Here is a 20,373-nt window from a genome sequence, read left to right on the forward strand (position 1 = left end):
AACAGTAGGTGGTTGGGAGTAAGAGAATGGGTTTTTAATTCAATAATCAGTGAAAAACTGAAAGTAATTATTTTCCTCTGAAAATATATTCCTGAATATGAGGTACTTTGCTGACTACATTTTTATGGTTTTCTTTTTCAAAAAATAGGAATAGACATTGAAAGGAGCTGAAAACAATCACTAAGTTTTTGCCTTCTCCAAACATGTGTCTAAGCTAAGTTGCTTTGTAGTCAGTTTGTAACAATTTTCTTGCTTTGTTGTTGAAAGAGTAATAGAATTCATTAGAAATCTAGCATGTTAAAAACTTAACTGGGCTGTTTGCAGTGCTCTGGGCTCCTTTGTTCTTTGGGTTTTTTGGCTGTGTTTGCTCATTGGCAAGATACTCATAAATAATCTTGGGTGTCATGATACATTTCTGTCTCCAGAAGATTCTTGAAAGGGGATACTTGAAAAAGGGTGGTGGGGAGTGTTCCCAAGTGAAGGGTAGATGAACATTAGCCAATCCAAAGTCAATTTTTAATTCTTTTCAGTAACTAGCTTTATAGTGAGAAACTTCCTATAATTTTTAAAAATTAAACTCACCTATTTGAAGCAATGAGAGACATACCATCATAAATACCATTGACTCTGCTGTTCAGTTTGAAATATAAGTGAAAAAACTTACTAATAACTGATTGAGTGAAAAATGCATAATTTTCTAATTGTTTTCACATTGCAATACCTTTTATTTTGGTCTTTTACCCAGGTATTTTCAGATAGGCAAGTTCAGTAACAACTTGAAACAGCAATGCAAATTGGATTTTTTTTAAAGAAACATTTGTGCTATTAATTTTTTTATTGTTAGATATTTGTATTACTTTTTACTTAATGTAGATGAATGCATTCAGAATAATTCATGGAATTTCTTGCATGGAAAACTTTCAATTTTTATTTTTTGATAATACATTCTATGATTTATTAGGCAAAGAATTCATTGGAAAAACAAATTATAATTGTTTAATTTTAGTTTCATGTAAACTTCATTAACAAAAACTATCAATGAAGAATAATGTGCCAGCTGTTTTTGGTCTATCTCCTCGTTTTTATAAAAATTATAAATTGTTATTCAGTAATTTTGTTAATATGATTTATTTAATCTTTCAGAAAGGACAGTTGGGCAGACCAATTTTGGATGTACCATACTGGAATGCAAAACCAGCCCCCATGCCTAACATTGGATCAAAATATGGAAGAAAAGCTACCTGGATAGGTGCAAGTGGGGACCAGACTTTTTTACGAATTGATGAGGCACTTATTAATTCTCACGTGCTTGCTACATCAGAAATTTTTGCCAGTAAACACATAATAGGTAATATCCTTTTATACAAACATCCTTCCAAGAAATTCTTTATTAATAGTAAATGGTTTACCTGTCCCTACTGTGAGATATACCATTTTTTTTTCTGTTTGAAGAATTTAAAAGAAATTTAAGAGTGTCCTTTTTTATGTGTCTGGTTAGAAGAATGGAGTAATTGGGACCTATGGAAACAAATATATTTATAAGCTAAAAAGCAGTGGACAATGAGCTCAATTGTAGTGGGAATAAACTGTATTGAGAAAAGGCATTTTTCCTATTTTGTTTTTTAGTAAGCGATAGAAAATTTTGAGAAAAGCTTCATAAATCAAACTTTAAAGTTTCATTAAGACCATGATGGTGGTACAGTGGGTTAGCCACAGCCGCCGCAAGCTAGCCACAGCCGCTTTTGTGCGAGTTTGATCCCTAGCCCCGGAGGTGACCCACATGGCATGGCAGACCTCTCCTGTCTCTCCCTCTGCTCCCCTCAGCAGTGTACTTCAATTGATCTGCCTGTTTTGCTTCTCACTGTGTCTCTGGTGAATCCTCTTACAGCCCCTGCACCTGGCCTTTATCCTAGTTCTGTATGCATAAATAAATCTTAAAAAAAAAAACAAAAGACCATTATGGGGCCTGCCTGGTGGCCTATGTATTAAGGCTCAGAGCTGTCATCACTATGGCCTGAGTTTGACCCCCAGTCAGGGAACTAACCCACATAGGACAGCAAACCTCACCTGTCTCACCCGCTGCCTTTCTCCTCTGCAGTACATTTCAGTCAACCTGCCTGTTCTGCTCCCTACTCTTCCTCTGGTGAATCCTCTAACCACCCTGCCCCACACCTCTGGTTTACACCCCAGCTCTTGTGTGCATAAATAAAATAAATCTTTAAATAAAAAAGACCATTTGTATCAACCTACATTTGTATCCATATCATGAATAATTATATAATAGTTTGGTATCATATAGAAGTTAAAGGCTTATATGTTGCAAATTTACATGCCCTGAAGTTTTAGTTTTACTACAAGGTTTTGAAAGATTTTCAGTTATGTGATCAAAGCCTTTTAGGTTTCAATTTTTTCATCTGCAAATGATATATAGTAGTAATTACCTGATAGGTTTGAGAATATGAAAGGTTTATACTTCTTTAAACTATAAATTTTTCTCCCCAGGCTTGGTACCTGCTTCTATATCAGAACCCCCTCCATTTAAATGTCTGCTGATAAATAAAGTGGATGGAAGTTGCAAAACTTTTAATGACTCTGAACAAGAAGACCTGCAAGGCTTTGGTGTGTGTCTTGATCCTGTTTATGATGTCATTTGGAGGTAAGCATCTTTGTTTATAAAATAAAATAATAAATCTATTGATCAAATTATACTCCTGTGGTAAAATAAAATTATAGGCAGATTATTCTCTCATGAGAACGCTCCTATTTAACTTTTAGTGGCACTTCTGGTACGACTCAGAGGAACCTTTATATCATAGTGCAGTAGTTAAGAGCATGTGTTTTAAGCCAAAGTCCCCGAGTTTATCCCAACTCGAATGTTTGCTTTATTTATCCCCTAAGAGAAGTTACTTTGATTCTGTGAACTTTTCTCATTTATGAAGTGAGGATGAAAATAGTACCTACCTCATAGTGTTATGAGGAGTGAAGATCAAAAGCAGAGGCACATAATAGATGCTATAAAAGTATTTGCTGCTGTCATAATTAGCAGTTTTATAATTTATAATTAGCAGTTACTTCGCGTTATTTTTGTCTGTCAGCAATTCTGTTTATACTGTATAGAATTCATTTCATTTCTTGTTCCCATAACTATGTAATTACTACCTCTTATATAGAAGGAATTATGTGAATGACAATAAAAAATAAGAGACATTGCCATATTGGTAGAGAAATGTGTAGGGTAATTTGCAAGGATGGGTACAAAAAAACTCCTTTGTATTCATTTAAAATTTATTGTGTTTTATACACATAATGAGTAGAGAAAAGAGCAGTATTTCTAGCAGAAAATGGAAATGTTGATTAGACAATTAAATGATTTAGACTTTAAATAATTTTCCTTGTGTGTACTCCCACCTCAAAAAAGAAAAAAACAGCATAAAAATTAAAAATAAAAATCATAGCTCCACAAGGTAATTCTTGAGCAGAAAGCTGAGTACTGTAAATACTGAGGGGAGTGCTATTTAGAAACATGGACCAGTGAGGTTGGAGAAATTGATACTGAAACTCTCTGATTAAACTATGGTCTTGGAATGATGCTAAAATGGAATCAGAGAAGCACCGCCTCTATCTTCAGTAGTCAGGTGTAAATCATCCCTAAAGAAAAGCTCTTCCGTTTAGGTTCAGAGGTTTGTTTTTTGTTTTTTGTTTTTTTTTTTTTAAGATTTATTTATTTACTCGTACAGAACTGGGGTACAGGCCAGAGATGTGGAGGGCGAGAGGATTCACCAGAGACAGAGTGGGGAGCAGAACAGGCAGATCGACAAATATACTACTGAGGGGAGCAGCGGGGCGGATCAGGAGCCGTCTGCCACGTCATGTGGTCACCTCCGGGGCAGACCGGAATCGAATTCATGCAGAAGTGGCGTTAGCTTCTTTCTTAGTGCTGTGCTTTAACCCGCTGTGCCACCAAGGAGGGCCGGTTCTGAGGTTTTTAACAAATTGAAATCAATCCAATCCAATAAGAGCTAAAGTTTGACAGTCAAAATATGAGGACTAACACTGTTAGTGAAATTCAATGAAAGAACAAACAACAAGAGCAGTTTCAGATCTTGATATTGTCAAAAATAGAATATTCATTATTATCTATGTATGTATGAAATATTTAAAAGAGAAAAGATGGCATATCCAAAGTAAACAAGGTAAAGAGATTTCATGGGACTTAAAAAATGAGATATATTTGAAAAAAAACAAGCAGAACTTTTGTTAAATGTAGTTTTTTAGCAAATGCATGCATACATCACATTTGAATAGGTCAAAGACACAGCAAAGGAAATTACCCCAAATGCCGTAGAAACAAGAATATAAGAGTTATGAAGTATAAGAAATTTGAAGATTATAATGAGGAGATCTAGTAAACATTCAAGGAGACAGTAGAGAAACTAGAGAAGATACAGTACTTGAAGAGATAATGCTTAAGTGTCTTCCCAATTCAAAGATTGGAATCCACAGATAACAGAAATTTTTTTCTCTGTTTATAATCAAAAGGTTAAAACTCTCAAGACCAAAAGAAAATCTTTAAAAAAGACTAAGAGAAAGAACAATCTAGAAAAGAGCAACAAGGTTAAGAAATTAAGCAAAAATACAGTAGTATTATTGCTGATAATTCTATTATTGTTAAATAAACTGTTTATGAAGTATTGCTATTTATATTACTATTTTCAAATTGTTTTACTTCCAGGATATTTTGTCCTCATTTTGCTTTATATTCTCTTGGTATTGTCAATTATATTTTAAAGAGTTCTTAATGACATTGTTTTTAATAATGAAATTATATGTTAAAATGTGTAATTTGACACAAGCTATACAACTTCTATCGACCTACAAATTTCGGATAGATTGGGAAAAGCTCTGAAAAATCAGAATTTCCACTGCTAATTTATGTTATGACCTCCCCTCCCTCCCTTTTTTTTTGTATAATCATAATATCAAAATATTCTGAGCAGCCATTAGTTTACAACTGGATTGCCTTAGCCTCATAAAGTGGCTGCCTGGTCAGGCAAGCTGCCCCAGGGCTGGAAATTCCTGTCTCCTGAGACAAAAGGCAAGCCTTGGAGAGATAAGACCCCAGAGCATAAAAACTCCTGGAAAGCTTCCTTGATTTCTTTAAAATAAAAAGCAAATCGGCCTTCCCTGGTGGCGCAGCGGGTTAAAGCACTGCACTGAGAATCTAAAGCCGCTTCTGCATGAGTTCGATTCCCGCCTGCCCCGGAGGTGACCACATGGCGTGGCAGACCTCTCCTGACCCGCCCGCTGCTCCCCTCAGCAGTGTACTTCGTTGATCTGCCTGTTCTGTTCCCCACTCTGTCTCTGGTGAAGCCTCTCGCCGCCCCTGAGCCTCTGGCCTGTACCCCAGTTCTGTATGCACAAATAAATAAATCTTTAAAAAAAAATAAAAAATAAAAAGCAAATCTCAGATAAGACTCCCAGGGCATAAGGACTCCTGGACAATTTTTAACCTTGATTATACAGGTGTTGCTTAATACACAACTGTACAACTTTCTCTTAATTTACTCCTTTTTAAAATAAGCACTAACTGTTCTTTGCTAGCCTTAAATTAGCCACTAGCTTTTCTTTAGACAATCACTGACAACACTGCTGACACAATTTATTACTTCCCTAAGACCCCAAATAACCTTTTGGTATGGAGCTCATCCTTTCCTGGACCCCTCTTCCTTTGAGTGATAACTAAACATCTATACACATGACAATTATCACAAAAACGTATAACCTAGTATACCATAAAATGTTAAGAGAAAAATGCTTTGTTCCCCTTGTCCTTGAGAACATTTATAACAATTTATGGCGATCTCATTAACTTACCCTATGCATTATTGCAATTAACTACTTGCTACACAGTATAAATAAAGACCTGCTGAGGGAATGGCAGGAAGACTCGCACCCAACCCTGACTCCCGTGTCTTCCTTGTGCCAGCTCCCCTCTCCCCTTATGGAATCTCTGCTCTTGGTGCCTTCCCATCTTAGGGCCCTGCCTGTCTTGCCTCCAGACACCTCAATAATTGGGGCTGGTCCCCAACAATAATTATTCTCTTTCTTTCAAGGTTTCGGCCCAATACTAGAGAACTGTGGTGTTACAATGCAGTAGTTGCTGATGCCAGACTTCCTTCTGCAACAGACATGCAGTCAAGATGTAGTATTCTAAGTCCTGAACTTGCCTTACCAACAGGATCACGGGCTCTTACCACCCGATCTCATGCAGCTTTGCATATTCTAGGTAAGGTTTTTCTCTAGTGATCAGCTAATTTTCACTGATGTGTGCTGAGGATTTTTTTTTAAGTTTAGATTTGTATGTCATTCTGTTGTATTTATTAAACAATAATGTACTAGGTGCCAAGTATGTCAACTTTTTTAACTGAAAGGAGCTTATTATGTAGAAAACAGTGTATCACATTTCTACCAAGACCATGAAAGATTTATATATGCCCAAATATGAAGTAGTCCCGAACATAATTTTCCTTATAGGTAGCTTATTATTATTATTATTTTTTAATTAATGAGATACCATTAGTTTACATTCTTTGTGTTTTCACAGTATGGGTTGTTTGCTCCCCTCAGGTCACAGATTTCCTACCACCAAAGCACTCACAGTATTCTACCACAGTCCATTTTTTTAATCTTCCCTACCTGTTTTCTCCCCTCCCTCTCATCTTACCTCCACCTTCCTTTCTGGGTGCCTAAGATCTATGGCCATCTTTCAAGGGTTGATTTTAAAGTTTGTCTTTGTCCAAGTTTTTGCTTTCTCTGTATTGCACATGTAAGTAAAAATATCTGGTATTTATCTTTCTCTTTCTGATTCACTGCACGTGGATCCATTCATGTTGTTGCAAGTATACATACATACACACAATATATACATGCTCAGCAATCAAAAAAGATACATTCATACCATTTGCAGCAACATGAATGGATCTGGTGTAGTGCATCAGAAAGAGAAAGATAAATACCAGATACACACATATATATATCCCACATCATCTTTATATATTCATCTTTTCTAATGCACTTAGGTTGTTTCTGTATCTTGACTATTATAAATAGTGTTGCTATGAAACAGATATTTTAAAATAACGTTTTGCTTAACTTGAATATATAACCACTAGAGATGTAGATCAGATATTCAAAAGTATATTTATAATATTTGATTTATGGACATTACATCAAAGTAACAATTAATATTAAGATACTACTTTTAAGTCTTCTGACATATTATACACAGCACTTCACCTTCATTTCTGTCTAGTGAGTCTGAGTTATAGGACTTTGTTAACATCTTTATTCTGTTGCTAGAATTTTTATTCTAATCTACATGGGTACTTACTGCTTTTAAAATTCTTAGAAAGATTCATTTATGCTTACCTGAAATTTGCAGTGTGAAATCGTGTTTCTGAATATAATTACTAGATCACATCTATAATGCCATGCTTAGTTTTCTCAAATTTCTTCTGTAAACATTCAAAATTAGATCAATTAAAGTTATTTCAGAGTAATGTGTTATCCTCAGATAGTTTTTTTAAGGATAAAACCAAAGTACTTCAGTGAGATTCATAAAAGGAGGAATTTTGTAAGTACTCAAAAATTAAGCAATTCTGACTTCTCAGAGATATGTTTTGCAAAACCTTGTCATAGAGAATAATATAATTGCCCAGGCAGAGATTTTTTTTTTAAAGATTTATTTATTTATGCATATAAGAACTGGGGTACAGGCTAAGAGTATTTACCAGAGACAGAGTGGGGAGTAGAACAGGCCAATTGACTGCAATATACAACTGAGAGGAGCAGCTGGCATGTCAGGAGAGGTCTGCCACGCCACGTGGGTCACTTCCCTGGTGAGGAATCAATCTTGTGCTGCAGTGGCTGTGGATAGCTTCATAGTGCTACATTTTAACCTGTGACACCACCAGGGAGGGTCCATTGCAGAGAATTTTTATGACTTCCAAAAAGCAGGGGATTAAAGGTTGGAAAAACTTTGTGGAACACACTCAAAGTTTATTAATTCAGCCCCTTTAGCATCTCATTTTACCAATAATCCTGAAAATATAATGTCAAAGAGTCAATTTTTGTTTGTTTGTTTTTAGGTTGTCTTGATACCTTGGCAGCTATGCAGGATTTAAAGATGGGTGTTGCAAGTACAGAGGAAGAAACTCATGCAGTAATGAAGGTTTATTCCAAAGAAGATTATAGTGTAGTAAACAGGTTTGAAAGTATGTATATTTATTTTTAAAAATATATTGTCGGGTAGCTCAGATATACATGGGTATTTTGAAACAAATTTTTTGTATCTTCCAGGTCATGGAGGGGGCTGGGGTTACTCTGCTCATTCAGTAGAAGCGATACGTTTTAGTGCTGACACTGATATTTTACTTGGTGGTCTTGGTCTGTTTGGAGGTAGAGGAGAATACACTGCTAAAATTAAGGTAAGCATGTCATTGACATGTTTATTTGTTCTTTTATTTCACAATGTTGATTTTGACTTAGTATGTTATTTTTAAAAAGTTCCTTTACAAAATAATACTTGAGGAAATACTAAATACTCAATAATTTAATACTAAAAATAATCTGATAGTACTAGTAATACTAAATTGTTATGACATTAAACAAAAGTGAAGAAAAAAGGGTGTGAATTAAATAGAAAATGATTAGTTAACAATGTTAGACTGAAGAAGACTTTTAATAGGCTCAATCCTCCATGCTTAACATTATAGAATTAGGAAAAGTGGTGCTTTTTATTGCATCTTCTTCCTTGTAACTGTTTTGGTGATAGGGAGCATAATGTTTATGAAAGGGGTATTTTCAGGTAGCTCTAATGGTTTTAGCATTTTCATTGCATAGTACTGCGTAGACATCATCATCCTGAAGTAAAGACAGGTTAGTATTACACTAGTTGCTTCATTTAATCCAGCCACATTGACCTATTCTCATTCTCCAGCAGAACTTGCATTTTTTTTGCACTACAACTCTTAGGTCAATCTGTGTGACTCACTTCCTCATCTCTCTGGTCTTGACTCCTTGATGAGTCTATTTAAAACTCTATATCCTCTTTCTTGCCACAAACTTACTGCAAATAGTCTGGAATTTTTTGTCTGTATCAATCACCCCAGAGTGCCCAATTACTGGAACTATGCCTGGAACTCAGTATGTGTTCCAAATTGTTTGTTGAACATAAGCAGGGTTGATATGTGAGGGACATATCATTAAGGATCTTTATGTCTTGCCACAAAAAAGTAGAGGAAAAGTTATTAAAGAATTTTAGATTAAGCAAAGTATTCTGATAAACCATTCATTTTTTTTTTTTTTAAAGATTTATTTATTTATTTGTGCATACAGAACTGGGGTACAGGCCAGAGGCTCAGGGGTGGTGAGAGGCTTCACCGGAGACAGAGTGGGGAGCAGAATAGGCAGATCTACGAAGTACACTGCTGAGGGAAGCAGCGGGTGGGCCAGGAGAGGTCTGGCTCGCCATGTGGTCTCCTCCGGGGCAGGCTGCAGGCGGGAATCGAACTCATGAGGAAGTGGCTTCAGATTCTCAGTGCTGTGCTTTAACCCGCTGCGCCACCAGGGAGGGCCTAAACCATTCTTTTTAAGATGAGCAGTAAGCGTCCTTAAACAAAAGCAGAACCTCCCAAATTGGTGGGCCATGATTTTACATCAAGGAAACAATAGAGATGAGAAGTTGATATTGACACATTACAGCCAGTAACAGTGTTTGAATTGACAGACTTTGATACCAACAATAAAATAGATACAGTGATAGTAGAGGATATAGATAAAATGATTATCCCAAGCCTGTGATCTGCCTGACTAAATGAATGATAATATCATTGATCAGAACAGGAAGGCAGAAGAGGAAGAGATGGATCACTTTACAACTAGTAGACTCTCTGCACAGGGAAATCCAGTAACCCTTGAGTGAGCTGAAGGCAGATTTCCAAAGCATTCGCATATAATTGAAAAATTAAGATACCTAGTACAGTAGTTCTGCAGTACATTTTAATGCTCTTTTCTCTCCTTTACATGTTTTTTTTTCTGCCTTACTTGTAATTATTTATAATTCTCCAGAGAAGTAGTTGTTTTTTAATGTATTAATCTTTTTTTTAAAAAAAGCAGGCTTTCTCTCAAAACTCTGCTTTATTTACCCTCAATTGAATTTCACTTTATTTCTTAGCCTTTCCTATTCCATGTCTTTATCTTCCTTTTCCGATCTTCTTTTCCCAGGCTCTCTGGTCTCTCCCTTTTTAGTGATTTTCTTTCTTTTTCTTCTTCTTTTTCTTTTTTTTAATGATTTTCATCTTTCCTTTTCCCATGTGTCATATTACTTTGTACAAATTTCTTGATTCCTGTGATTTTCAAGGCCCTTAATTTCCCATTATTTCTTTCTCTATAGCTAATATTTTCCTAACCATTTCTGCTAAGGTTTTTCCTATGTCTTGTTACACAGTATTATTTCATTTAGTCATCATAATTACTATGAAGTAGGTACTGTTATCCATCTTCCTTTCATGGTTGAATAAAGTGGGTCCTAGATCTCACAGCTAATAAATATTGAAGCAAGATTTTGTCTTACTTGAAAGCCCATTTAGATAAAATATCTGGTTGAGTTCTCTGCCTCCTTTAGAGATTTATATCTGGCACAAACCTTGTATACATTTACTTAGAGCAGTATACATAAATGAATGTATACTTTAGGAAAATGAAGATTAGTATTGCAGTGAAACATTGTATATTTCTTAATTTAAATGAATGTATAAGTTTAGTTTAATAACAAAAAATGTTTTATCTTTTGTTACATTCTGCGTGATATAGCATTTATCATACAAAATAATAAACATTCAATACATTTGCAGAAACTAATGAATGGGGACAATATGTTTTTTCCCCTCACCATAGCTGTTTGAGTTGGGTCCTGATGGAGGAGATCATGAAACTGATGGAGACCTTCTTGCAGAGACCGATGTTTTGGCATATGACTGTGCTGCTAGGTAAAGATTTGTTTATTCTTCTTTGTAACCATGGCATTCTAAAAATGAAAAATGTAATATGAGTAAATAAACATAACTTAAAATGAAACTTTTAAGTAATCTACCTGTAGGAGATGTGAGCAATTAAATTATAAAATCTTTTTTGTTTTTATTTTCATTTTGTTTTTATTTAGAACTGAAGTGTGGGGCAGAGGTGTGGGGTAAGAGGATTCACCTGAAACAGAGTGGGGAGCACAGCAGGTTGATTTACTGAAATACACTGCTAAGGGGAGTAGCAGGTGAGACAAAAGAGGTTAGCGCCTTGGCTAGGGATCTAGTTCAGGCTGTAGAGATGACAGTGCTCAGACTTACTACTGAAGCCACCAGGGAGGCTCTGAGCAATTAGGTTTTATTTTAACTACTGTAAGTGTTGCTTTTAGCAATACTGAATTAAAACTAATATTATCACACATTTTTTCATAAAATAAATTGTATAATGAAGACAAAATGGAAGCATACAAATACTTGCATACTTTTATTTTCATAAGTCACTTAGAGAACACCTGATAAGCTAGTGGTGATGTCATATCTGTAAAGTGGCACATAGTCATAATTGAGACTGTTCAGATCATCTTTGTACCCTAATACCATAACCATTGTATATGCTTGATTATAGCAGCTGTGGGAGGTAATTCGCTTTACTGGAACTTTTTAGGAAGCTACCAGCATCAGGACATTCAGTTATGAAGGTTCATTAAGTGTGAAGAAGCTTAGATTTTGTCATTACTCTCTATGTAATAACCCTATGGATTATGTCAACACTGATGACAACCTACTGATTTCAGTAGGAATATTATAATGAGGGCCCTCCCTGGTGGCACAGCAGATTAGGGCAAAGCACTGCAAGCTAGCAGCAGCCACTTAGTGTGAGTTCTATCCCCAGCCCTGGAGCTGACCCACATGGCACAGCAGACCTCTCCTGACTGGCCCACTGCTCCCCTCAGCAGTGTACTTGGTCAATTGGCCTATTCTGCTCCCTACTCTGTCTCTGGTGAATCCTATCACCATCTTGCACCTCTGGCCTGTACCCCAGCTTTGTATACATAAATAAATCTTTTTTTAAAATGGAATATTATAATGAAAAATTATATAGTAATAGAGCTTTGCAATGATAATACTACCCTGACCTTCCAACAATAGCTATGGTTTGCTGTGCATAGGTTTTTGCTAGTAAAAATGTATCTCTTGAGTAAGGATGGTGATAATGCATTGCATTGCATTTAACAGGTAAATAGCTTTGAGAATAAAACAGTAAATACTCTAAAGAAGATTTTGACTATTTCTTAACTTTAGACATTCACCAATACTAAAGATACTTTTCAGTCACTTTTTAATGTTTTAAATAAAGATTAGCGAAGTCTTCAGGACATTTATTTGAGTCACTGTTTTTTACAAAATCTTAAGATGTCATTGACATTTAGCATTTGTTTTGAGCATATGATTGAGTAAATATATAACATGACTTTTTACAAAGTATCATCTGGATTTTCATTTGCCTGTTAACAAAAATCCAAATTCCTAAAACCATTGTTAAAATATTTACATAATCTTTCACAGAACATTTTTTGAACTTCTACCTACCATTTTTCTAAAGCTACTGCTCTTAATGATTTAACCCAGGTGTCTACCTTGTTATTTCCAGAATGTTTTATACTTTCATACCTCTGTGGACCAGTTAACAACTTTCTTCTTCCTCAAAAACCTTTCTTCTTCTCTGGATCCCAACTACAAATAACACATATTCTTCACACTTTATTACCCAAAACTTTGTAATTTTCTTATATCTGTATCAGACCCCCCTTTTTGACACACATCTTTTCTCTCCTAATTGAGTAAACTTCTTTTGTGTGGGTACTGTATGTCAGGTACAGCCCAAACACTGTATCTGAATCAACTTGATCCTCAGAATAGCCCTATGCGTTTTCCCCCATTTTCAGATAAAGAATCTGCAGCATAGAGAGGATGCACCACTTCCTAGGGTACAGGGGTTAAAGTCTCAGTGTTAATCAGTCAATCACGAGATACTGTCAAGCGATCCCAGACACTGGCATGCTTTCAGTCCCAGGCTAAACAAGTTTTAGAACTCAGGGAGGGGGAAAGAAATGTAAGCCCATCACCATAAAACAAATTACTGTTATTTGTGTTCTCATTCAGATTTTTTAAAAAGGAGACTTTGGGGTTGTTTGGTAAGACTTCTTTATAATAAAATTAATTTCATGTTTTGCTTATAAAGGTTTATTTTTGAAAAGTATATGTAATAGGGAAGTGCAAAACACATTAACACATTATCTGTGGCTAGCTTGCAGTGCTGTGTCTTAACCCACTGTGCCACCAGGAAGGGTCCTGAAAACACATTATCTGAATCACTAATTTTTCCTCAGAGAGAAGTATGCAATGATGTTTGATGAACCAGTTCTTTTGCAAGCTGGATGGTGGTATGTGGCATGGGCTCGAGTTTCAGGACCCAGCAGTGACTGTGGATCTCATGGACAAGCTTCTATTACAACAGATGATGGGTCAGCAAAACTTTTAAATATTTCTTAAGCAAATGTAATTTATTTAGTACAGTATTGAAAGCTCACAAGTCTTTCACTTGGATAAAAAGGTAAGGGTAGGACATGATGTAACTGCTTAAAGTTTACCTTATAAAATTGCATTCCAAATTAAGGTCTAGCAGGACAGAGATAAAATAGGACTTCCACTCTTTAATCTTTTCAGTTGACATCTGTATGCATTTTTGATTGTTACACTGCTTAAAACTTATTGCCAAAACAGAAATTCTATAGATGAAAGTGACAAAGGTAATTTGGAAACCATGAAAAAAAAATATATACTTGTTAAAAATTTGACAGTGATTATAAAAATAGTTTATAAATTACAATATGAGATGGCATAGATTTAAAAAGACATTTGGGAAAATAAACTTTAAATTTCATGTATAGAGTACATTTCAATTTTGATGTCGCTTTCATATGTATTATCTCACTTGATTCCCTGAACAACTTTGGAGTAGTGATTAGCCCTAATGTACAAAAGAGAGACAAAAGATAAAGTTATTGCTTCAGGTCTGTCAGTTACTCTGTGTAGAGTACAGTCTCTGATTCATGTATTTAAAAGGACCATTAATTAGGGGAATTCAGCTTATTCTTTATAATTCTTGAGTATAAACTATTTGAAATGGGTAGGAATAATTTAATAGTATATTCAAGTTTTTTTGTTCAACTCTACAGAGCTGACCATGAACAGGACAGACTTATACTTTATAAGATGAATTTTGTGTTGCTGAATGTTCGGGTAGAGCCAGGCTGTAGAAAAATTAAGTCTGTTATTATGTGTATACTTTTCAACTTTTTGACAAGATAGAACTGGAGAGACTGCTTTGATTCCAAACTATGAGATTTGCATACATAGTTCATTAAACTTTAGGAAATCATATTTTACAGTTAAATTTTATACTTAGTTGAGCATATTTAAAATGTTAATAAATTAGAATATTTTGATGAACACTTATTACTATTAGTTAAAAGTTGAAATAGGGTAACTGACTTGATTTTTGATGAGGTTCAATTCATCCTTGCTGGTGAACAGCCATTCACAGCAAGAACTAAAATCAAGATAATGCCCTGTTACTTGAATCTCTGTTCATGTAAACATACTTTTTTAATGAGCCCCGGATCATGTCATTTTTTTATATCATCATGTTTTTTTCTCTTCTTAGGGTTGTTTTCCAATTTAAGAGTTCAAAGAAATCAAATAATGGTACAGATGTTAATGCTGGTCAGATACCTCAGTTACTATACAGGTATGTGGCATATTTATAGTTTGTAAGTATCGTTTATTTTGCTGTCATGAAAAATAGAATTACAATTAAATAGATGACATAAACATGGAGAAATTCTTTTAAGCATTCAGTAAGTTATGTTGGTAGAAATACAGAAACATTTAGCAAAAATATTTATGGTTAGCACATTTTTAAGCATTTTACACATCAAACATTAAACACCTAGTGAATTGATTTTATGTATTATGCCAAAAAAATATGTAATAACTCACTTTTTAATCTGTTCATTTTCTAGCTAAGTTTCATTACAAAGTTAACTATTACCAGTGTCGCAAATACTATCTTAATACATGTTATAGAATATTATAAGCTAATAATATTTGTTATGAAGAAATGAAATCAGGGTGTTAGAGGAGGACTTTAGCCCTGAGTAGTTTGCTGCAGTCTTACATATCTTGTTTATCTGGTGATAGAATAAATTTGAAAATCCCTTTCAGCTGAAAATTTTTAACTTTTATTGAAAAATCAAATAACAACTTGTTCATGTGATTATATTTACTACATTTTTACAATTCAGAATTTTAATTGTGTCCCAATAATTGAGACATACTTAAAAATACATACCTATGTGTATCCATTCATCTGAAGATTTCAAATAGATATAAATACTAACCAAAGTGAGGGGGAGTCCTTTAGAAATCAAAAACCAGAGAAGACATCCCTAAAATAGTAATTTCTATCTTGCATTTCTTCATTTCTAATAAATTTGGATGTTATAAATTTCACTTTTCCAAAGGATTTTGGATATTTTATATACAATCTATTATAGTTGATATGTGTAAAAAGTAACTTTATGAGTATAACCAATGTGCTGAACTACCCCGGGTTCACTTGTTGAAAAGTTCTTTAAAAGTGACTTTTAATAGTAATGTTATTAGAGAACATATAAACTATATGTATGTGTGTGTGTGTGTGCGTGTATGCTGTAGAAAAGAAATTCTCAGTTACACATCTTGCAGAAGTGGAATTTCAAAGATGAAGTGCTCATATGCTAAAAGTTTTGTATAGTTTTTGGAATTGTTTGTAAAAAGTCTCATACTTGCTTTTTATCTAGAAAAAATACTTAAAGATAAATATTTAAAATATTTAAATGTAAATATAGTTATTTCACTATTGAGTTGGAAAGTACAGATAGAGGTAGGATTTTTGGTCGAGATGTGAGGGTGTCAAAAGGAAGTGTATTTAAAAAAATTTTTTACTGTTGCACAAATGTACATTTTGAAAAGAAAAACAGCATTGGATTTTCTAACATAAATTTATGTTTATCTGCTACCGTCAGACTTCCAACTAGTGATGGCAGTGCTACTAAGGGCAAACAGCAAACCAGCGAACCTGTACACATTTTAAAGAGATCATTCGCAAGAACTGTCTCAGTGGTGAGCCATTTTTTTAAATTTTAGCTTTTCTATCCAATTTTATTTAGCCTTGCTTCTAAGATTTTATCTCAGCATAGTTTATGAGCACTGATTTGGTTTTGTGTTAGCATTGATATTCCAAACTAAAGACAATTTGCACTTTAAATAATGGGAAAAAAGAGATGCCGACCATGATTTTAACATGCCTTACTATTTCTGAAATAACTGGTGGATTTTCTAAAAATTTGTGTATGAATAAATATGCCCAAGGAGTTAAAAGTGAAAAAAAAAATTAGGATTTTACTGATCAACATGTTGTAATTGCAAGACCATGTTATATCTGCTTAGAAACTCTGAGTTAAATGCTTGCACTTGGGCCTCCCTGGTAGTACAAGGGGTGGAGTCCCAGTACTGTGAAGCTATCCATAGTCACTAAAGCAGGAGCTTGATCCTTGACCAGGGAGCCACCCACATGGAGCAGCAGATCTCTCCTGTCTTACCACTTCTCCCTTTAGCACTGTATTTCACTACTCTTCCTGTTCTGCCCCCTGTTCTGTCTCCAGTGAATCCTTTCATCCACCTCCTCACCCGTCCGCCCCAACCAAACACACACACTGCTGGCCTGTTTTCCATTTCTTGGTATGCATAAATAAATAAATCTTGAAAAATAAACAAATAAATATATTTGTGGTCTTTCTAGCTGGGGACACTTATGAAATTAGCTAAAGTACATGTAGCATCATAATGAATTTATGATGAAATAAGTAATATAAAATTCTTTTTAAATTGTAAGATTATATGAATGTGAATTGCTAGAATGTAGTAATCTCTCATTTGGTAGAATGCATAGGGAGAATGATTTTTTTTGCCCCCTTACTTATAGGGTAAAGTAGACTTTAAATTATACTGAAAGTTTACTCAAGTTATTTCCCTATCTCCCTCTTATCACCATATATAACCACTGTTTACATTTTGATGTCTATCTTCCCAGATCATATTTTATATATACACAGATTTATTGTTCTGCATATATAGTATGCAATATAGTCTTATTTATAGTTTTGTATCATTTTAACAAATGTCCTGGTATATGCAATGGTCATCTTCTATATTAGTGTTTTGTCTCTGTCTCAGTCTTTCTAATCGTTGCTAAATATCATGAGACCAGTTTATTCCTTATATTTACTGTTATAATTAGCCATAATACATCTTTGATTACTAATGTACTTATGTGAATATTTCTACTGGAAGTGTATTCATTAAATTTTGATATCTATCATTTGACCTTCCAAATGAGCTATGACAGTTTGCAAAACAATGCTTTGAATAAGAGTCTGCAACAATTTTGACTCCTTGGTAGCTTTGCTTTATTTTTTTTAATTAATATCAGGTTGTTATTTTTTTTTTATCCAAGTAAGTGATCTGTTTTGTGTGTTTAGTAATTCTTCTGCATTTATGTCTGAGTGGCTTTGTGGCCATTTGGTAATTATAAACTTGATGTATAAGAAAACTTATTCAATTATGCCTTAAAGGGTTAAATTATAAACCTCATTCTTGATATGAATTTGCTAGGGGTGAGGGAGTAATTGCTTTTCTCTGGGATTCATATAATATTTTTTGTCATACGACATGATAAAACTTACAGACCAACTAGAACCACAAAGGATGCCTACCTCCCTAAACAATTCATTCATAGTTATAGAATTAAAAAAAAAATCCAAATAAGGACTCTTTAGTATTTTCTAATTATTTTTATCTTCTGTTACCTTGTGTATCAAGAACAGTTTATAATTTATATTGTAAATTTTACTATGCAGATATAAAATAATTTGGAAGTCATTGATACCTAGTAATAAGACAGCTGATTATACTAAAATGATTAAAATGTGTCCAAAATACATTTTGTTTATCTTTGCTTATTTACATAACACTATAGTGACAATTAGAGTTTAATTTTTCTTTCAGATGACCAGATATTTATAATAGCTTTCATTTTTTCCTTACCTAATGATAACCTAAATAAGTTGGTAGCAGGAAAACTTTAAAATGAATTTTTAAGTAGGTAACAATTGGAGAAGGTTGTTTTGTTAATACCTTTTTTGGGGGTCAAATTTCAAATCTATCCCTGATGGCAACTTAATGAGTGAACTGTAAGGACATTATTTGGCTTACTAGAACTGAAAAAATATATTGAAGATGAAATTTAGAAGTTGCGGGGGACTCCCTGATGGCTTAGCGGTTAAGTCTCAATGCTGTCACTACTATGGCCTTAGTATGATCCCTTGCCAGGGAGCTGATCCACATGGCACAGTGGGCCTCTCCTGCTTAGCTCACTACTCCCCTCAGCAGTGTATTTTAGTAAAGCCACCTGTTCCGCTCCTCACTTTGTCTTTCAAGAATCCTCTGACCACCTGCTCCTCTGGTCTATACCACAGTTCTCCTATGCAAAAATAAATAAATCTCAAAAAAAAATTTGGAAGTTGAATGTCATCATTCCATTTGATGATTCAACCTGTTATATCATTTGAACTAATTGTTCTGTTTTTCATGTTCTGTACTAGGAATGTTTTGAGTCATTGTTGAGTATTCTTCACTGGAGCTGGACCACCTTAGTTTTAGGAGTTGAAGAACTTAGAGGATTAAAAGGATTCCAATTCACAGCTACACTTCTAGATTTAGAGAGACTGCGCTTTGTCGGTACCTGTTGTCTAAGGTTATTGCGTGTCTATACCTGTGAGATTTACCCAGTGTCAGGTATGATGCATTTTTAAAATGAATTTAGGGAGAAAGTGAGATATTGGGAAAGTTTACTTAGGAAAACCAAGAGGTTAACCTACCATAAAATGAGGGGAGAAAGTTGACTGTTGATGGTTATGTATTTATAAAGAAAAATTATTATAATGTCATTCTGATAATAAATATTCATGTTAGGCTGAAATTTAATATTCTGGCAAATTGTTATTTTAAAAACATTTTATCTAAAGAAATAGAACAGCTAATTTGGACTTAAATGCTGAAACTAGTTGGGATTTTTAAGAAATAATTTGGATGACACAATCTCAGAATTGTTTCATTTCTAGACTATGAGTTCTTGTGATTTTTAGCAGTTAGGAAATTACTTGAATTATGTTGAATGGATATTTATTTGTATGCATTATTGTATTTAATGTACATATTTATAATTTTATAATACTGCGAATTTATTATTTTACTTAACAGTCTGCTTTGTTCCCTCAAAGCTACAGGAAAAGCAGTTGTAGAAGAAACTAGCAAATTAGCAGAATGTATTGGAAAAACCAGAACTCTGTTAAGGAAAATTTTATCAGAAGGAGTTGATCACTGCATGGTGAAGTTAGATAATGATCCTCAAGGATATCTCAGTCAACCTCTGAGTCTCCTAGAAGCTGTCCTTCAGGAATGTCATAACACCTTTACTGCCTGTTTTCATTCCTTCTACCCAACTCCTGCCTTACAGTGGGCTTGCCTTTGTGATCTGCTGAATTGTTTGGATCAGGTAACATAATTTTGCTATTAGTTGAAAATATGTTAATTAATCCTTTCAAAAAATTAATTGTGGTTGCCTCAATCTTTCTTTTAGAAAAGTTAAATCAGAAAATCATCCTGATGTGTGACTTAATCAAAATTAATCAAACTGAAACAATTAAAAATTAAAAGCATTTTTAACACGAGATCTACTGCTTAACAAATTTTAAATTTAGAATAAAATATTGTTGACTGTAGGTACAATATTGTACAGGTTTCTTAGCATGTGTTCTTTCTTTTTACCTGAAACTATATGTTACCGTTGAACACTAACTTTCCATTTTCCCCTCCTCCTAGTTTTTTTTTTAACCTCTCTTTTAAGCTTCTCTGAGTTTGAATATTTTAGATATCTAATAAAAGTAAAATCCTGTAATCTCTGCCTCTGTCAATGTTTTTTTCCAGTTACAGTAGTGTCTTCCCCACTTGTCAGTGTCGGGAATTTTATATTTTTCCACTCATTTCTTGGGCAAGATTATTGCCAGGTCTAAGTTGCTCTCTCAACCAGACCAGTGTGATAGGATTTTTTTCTTTCATTGCTACTGAACAG

The 20,373-nt window shown here is 34.2% G+C and overlaps 1 protein-coding gene across 5 annotated transcripts in view; it reads left to right on the forward strand.

Annotated features, from left to right (window-relative positions):
- MYCBP2 (MYC binding protein 2, E3 ubiquitin protein ligase) overlaps positions 1-20,373 on the forward strand; it is a 190,414-nt gene that overhangs the window by 60,319 nt on the left and 109,722 nt on the right. For all 5 annotated transcript variants that reach the window (XM_012723218.1, XM_012723216.1, XM_012723217.1 and 2 more), the window contains 11 exons: positions 1,144-1,348; positions 2,503-2,656; positions 6,114-6,286; positions 8,148-8,273; positions 8,359-8,486; positions 10,957-11,048; positions 13,469-13,603; positions 14,806-14,889; positions 16,208-16,304; positions 18,845-19,037; positions 19,523-19,797. In XM_012723218.1, coding sequence (XP_012578672.1) covers positions 1,144-1,348; positions 2,503-2,656; positions 6,114-6,286; positions 8,148-8,273; positions 8,359-8,486; positions 10,957-11,048; positions 13,469-13,603; positions 14,806-14,889; positions 16,208-16,304; positions 18,845-19,037; positions 19,523-19,797 — 1,662 coding nt within the window. The remainder of the gene's footprint in view (positions 1-1,143; positions 1,349-2,502; positions 2,657-6,113; positions 6,287-8,147; positions 8,274-8,358; positions 8,487-10,956; positions 11,049-13,468; positions 13,604-14,805; positions 14,890-16,207; positions 16,305-18,844; positions 19,038-19,522; positions 19,798-20,373) is intronic.

Source organism: Condylura cristata, unplaced genomic scaffold, assembly GCF_000260355.1.
Source record: "Condylura cristata isolate star-nosed mole 26May11 unplaced genomic scaffold, ConCri1.0 scaffold00010, whole genome shotgun sequence".
Classification (NCBI taxonomy): domain Eukaryota; kingdom Metazoa; phylum Chordata; class Mammalia; order Eulipotyphla; family Talpidae; genus Condylura; species Condylura cristata.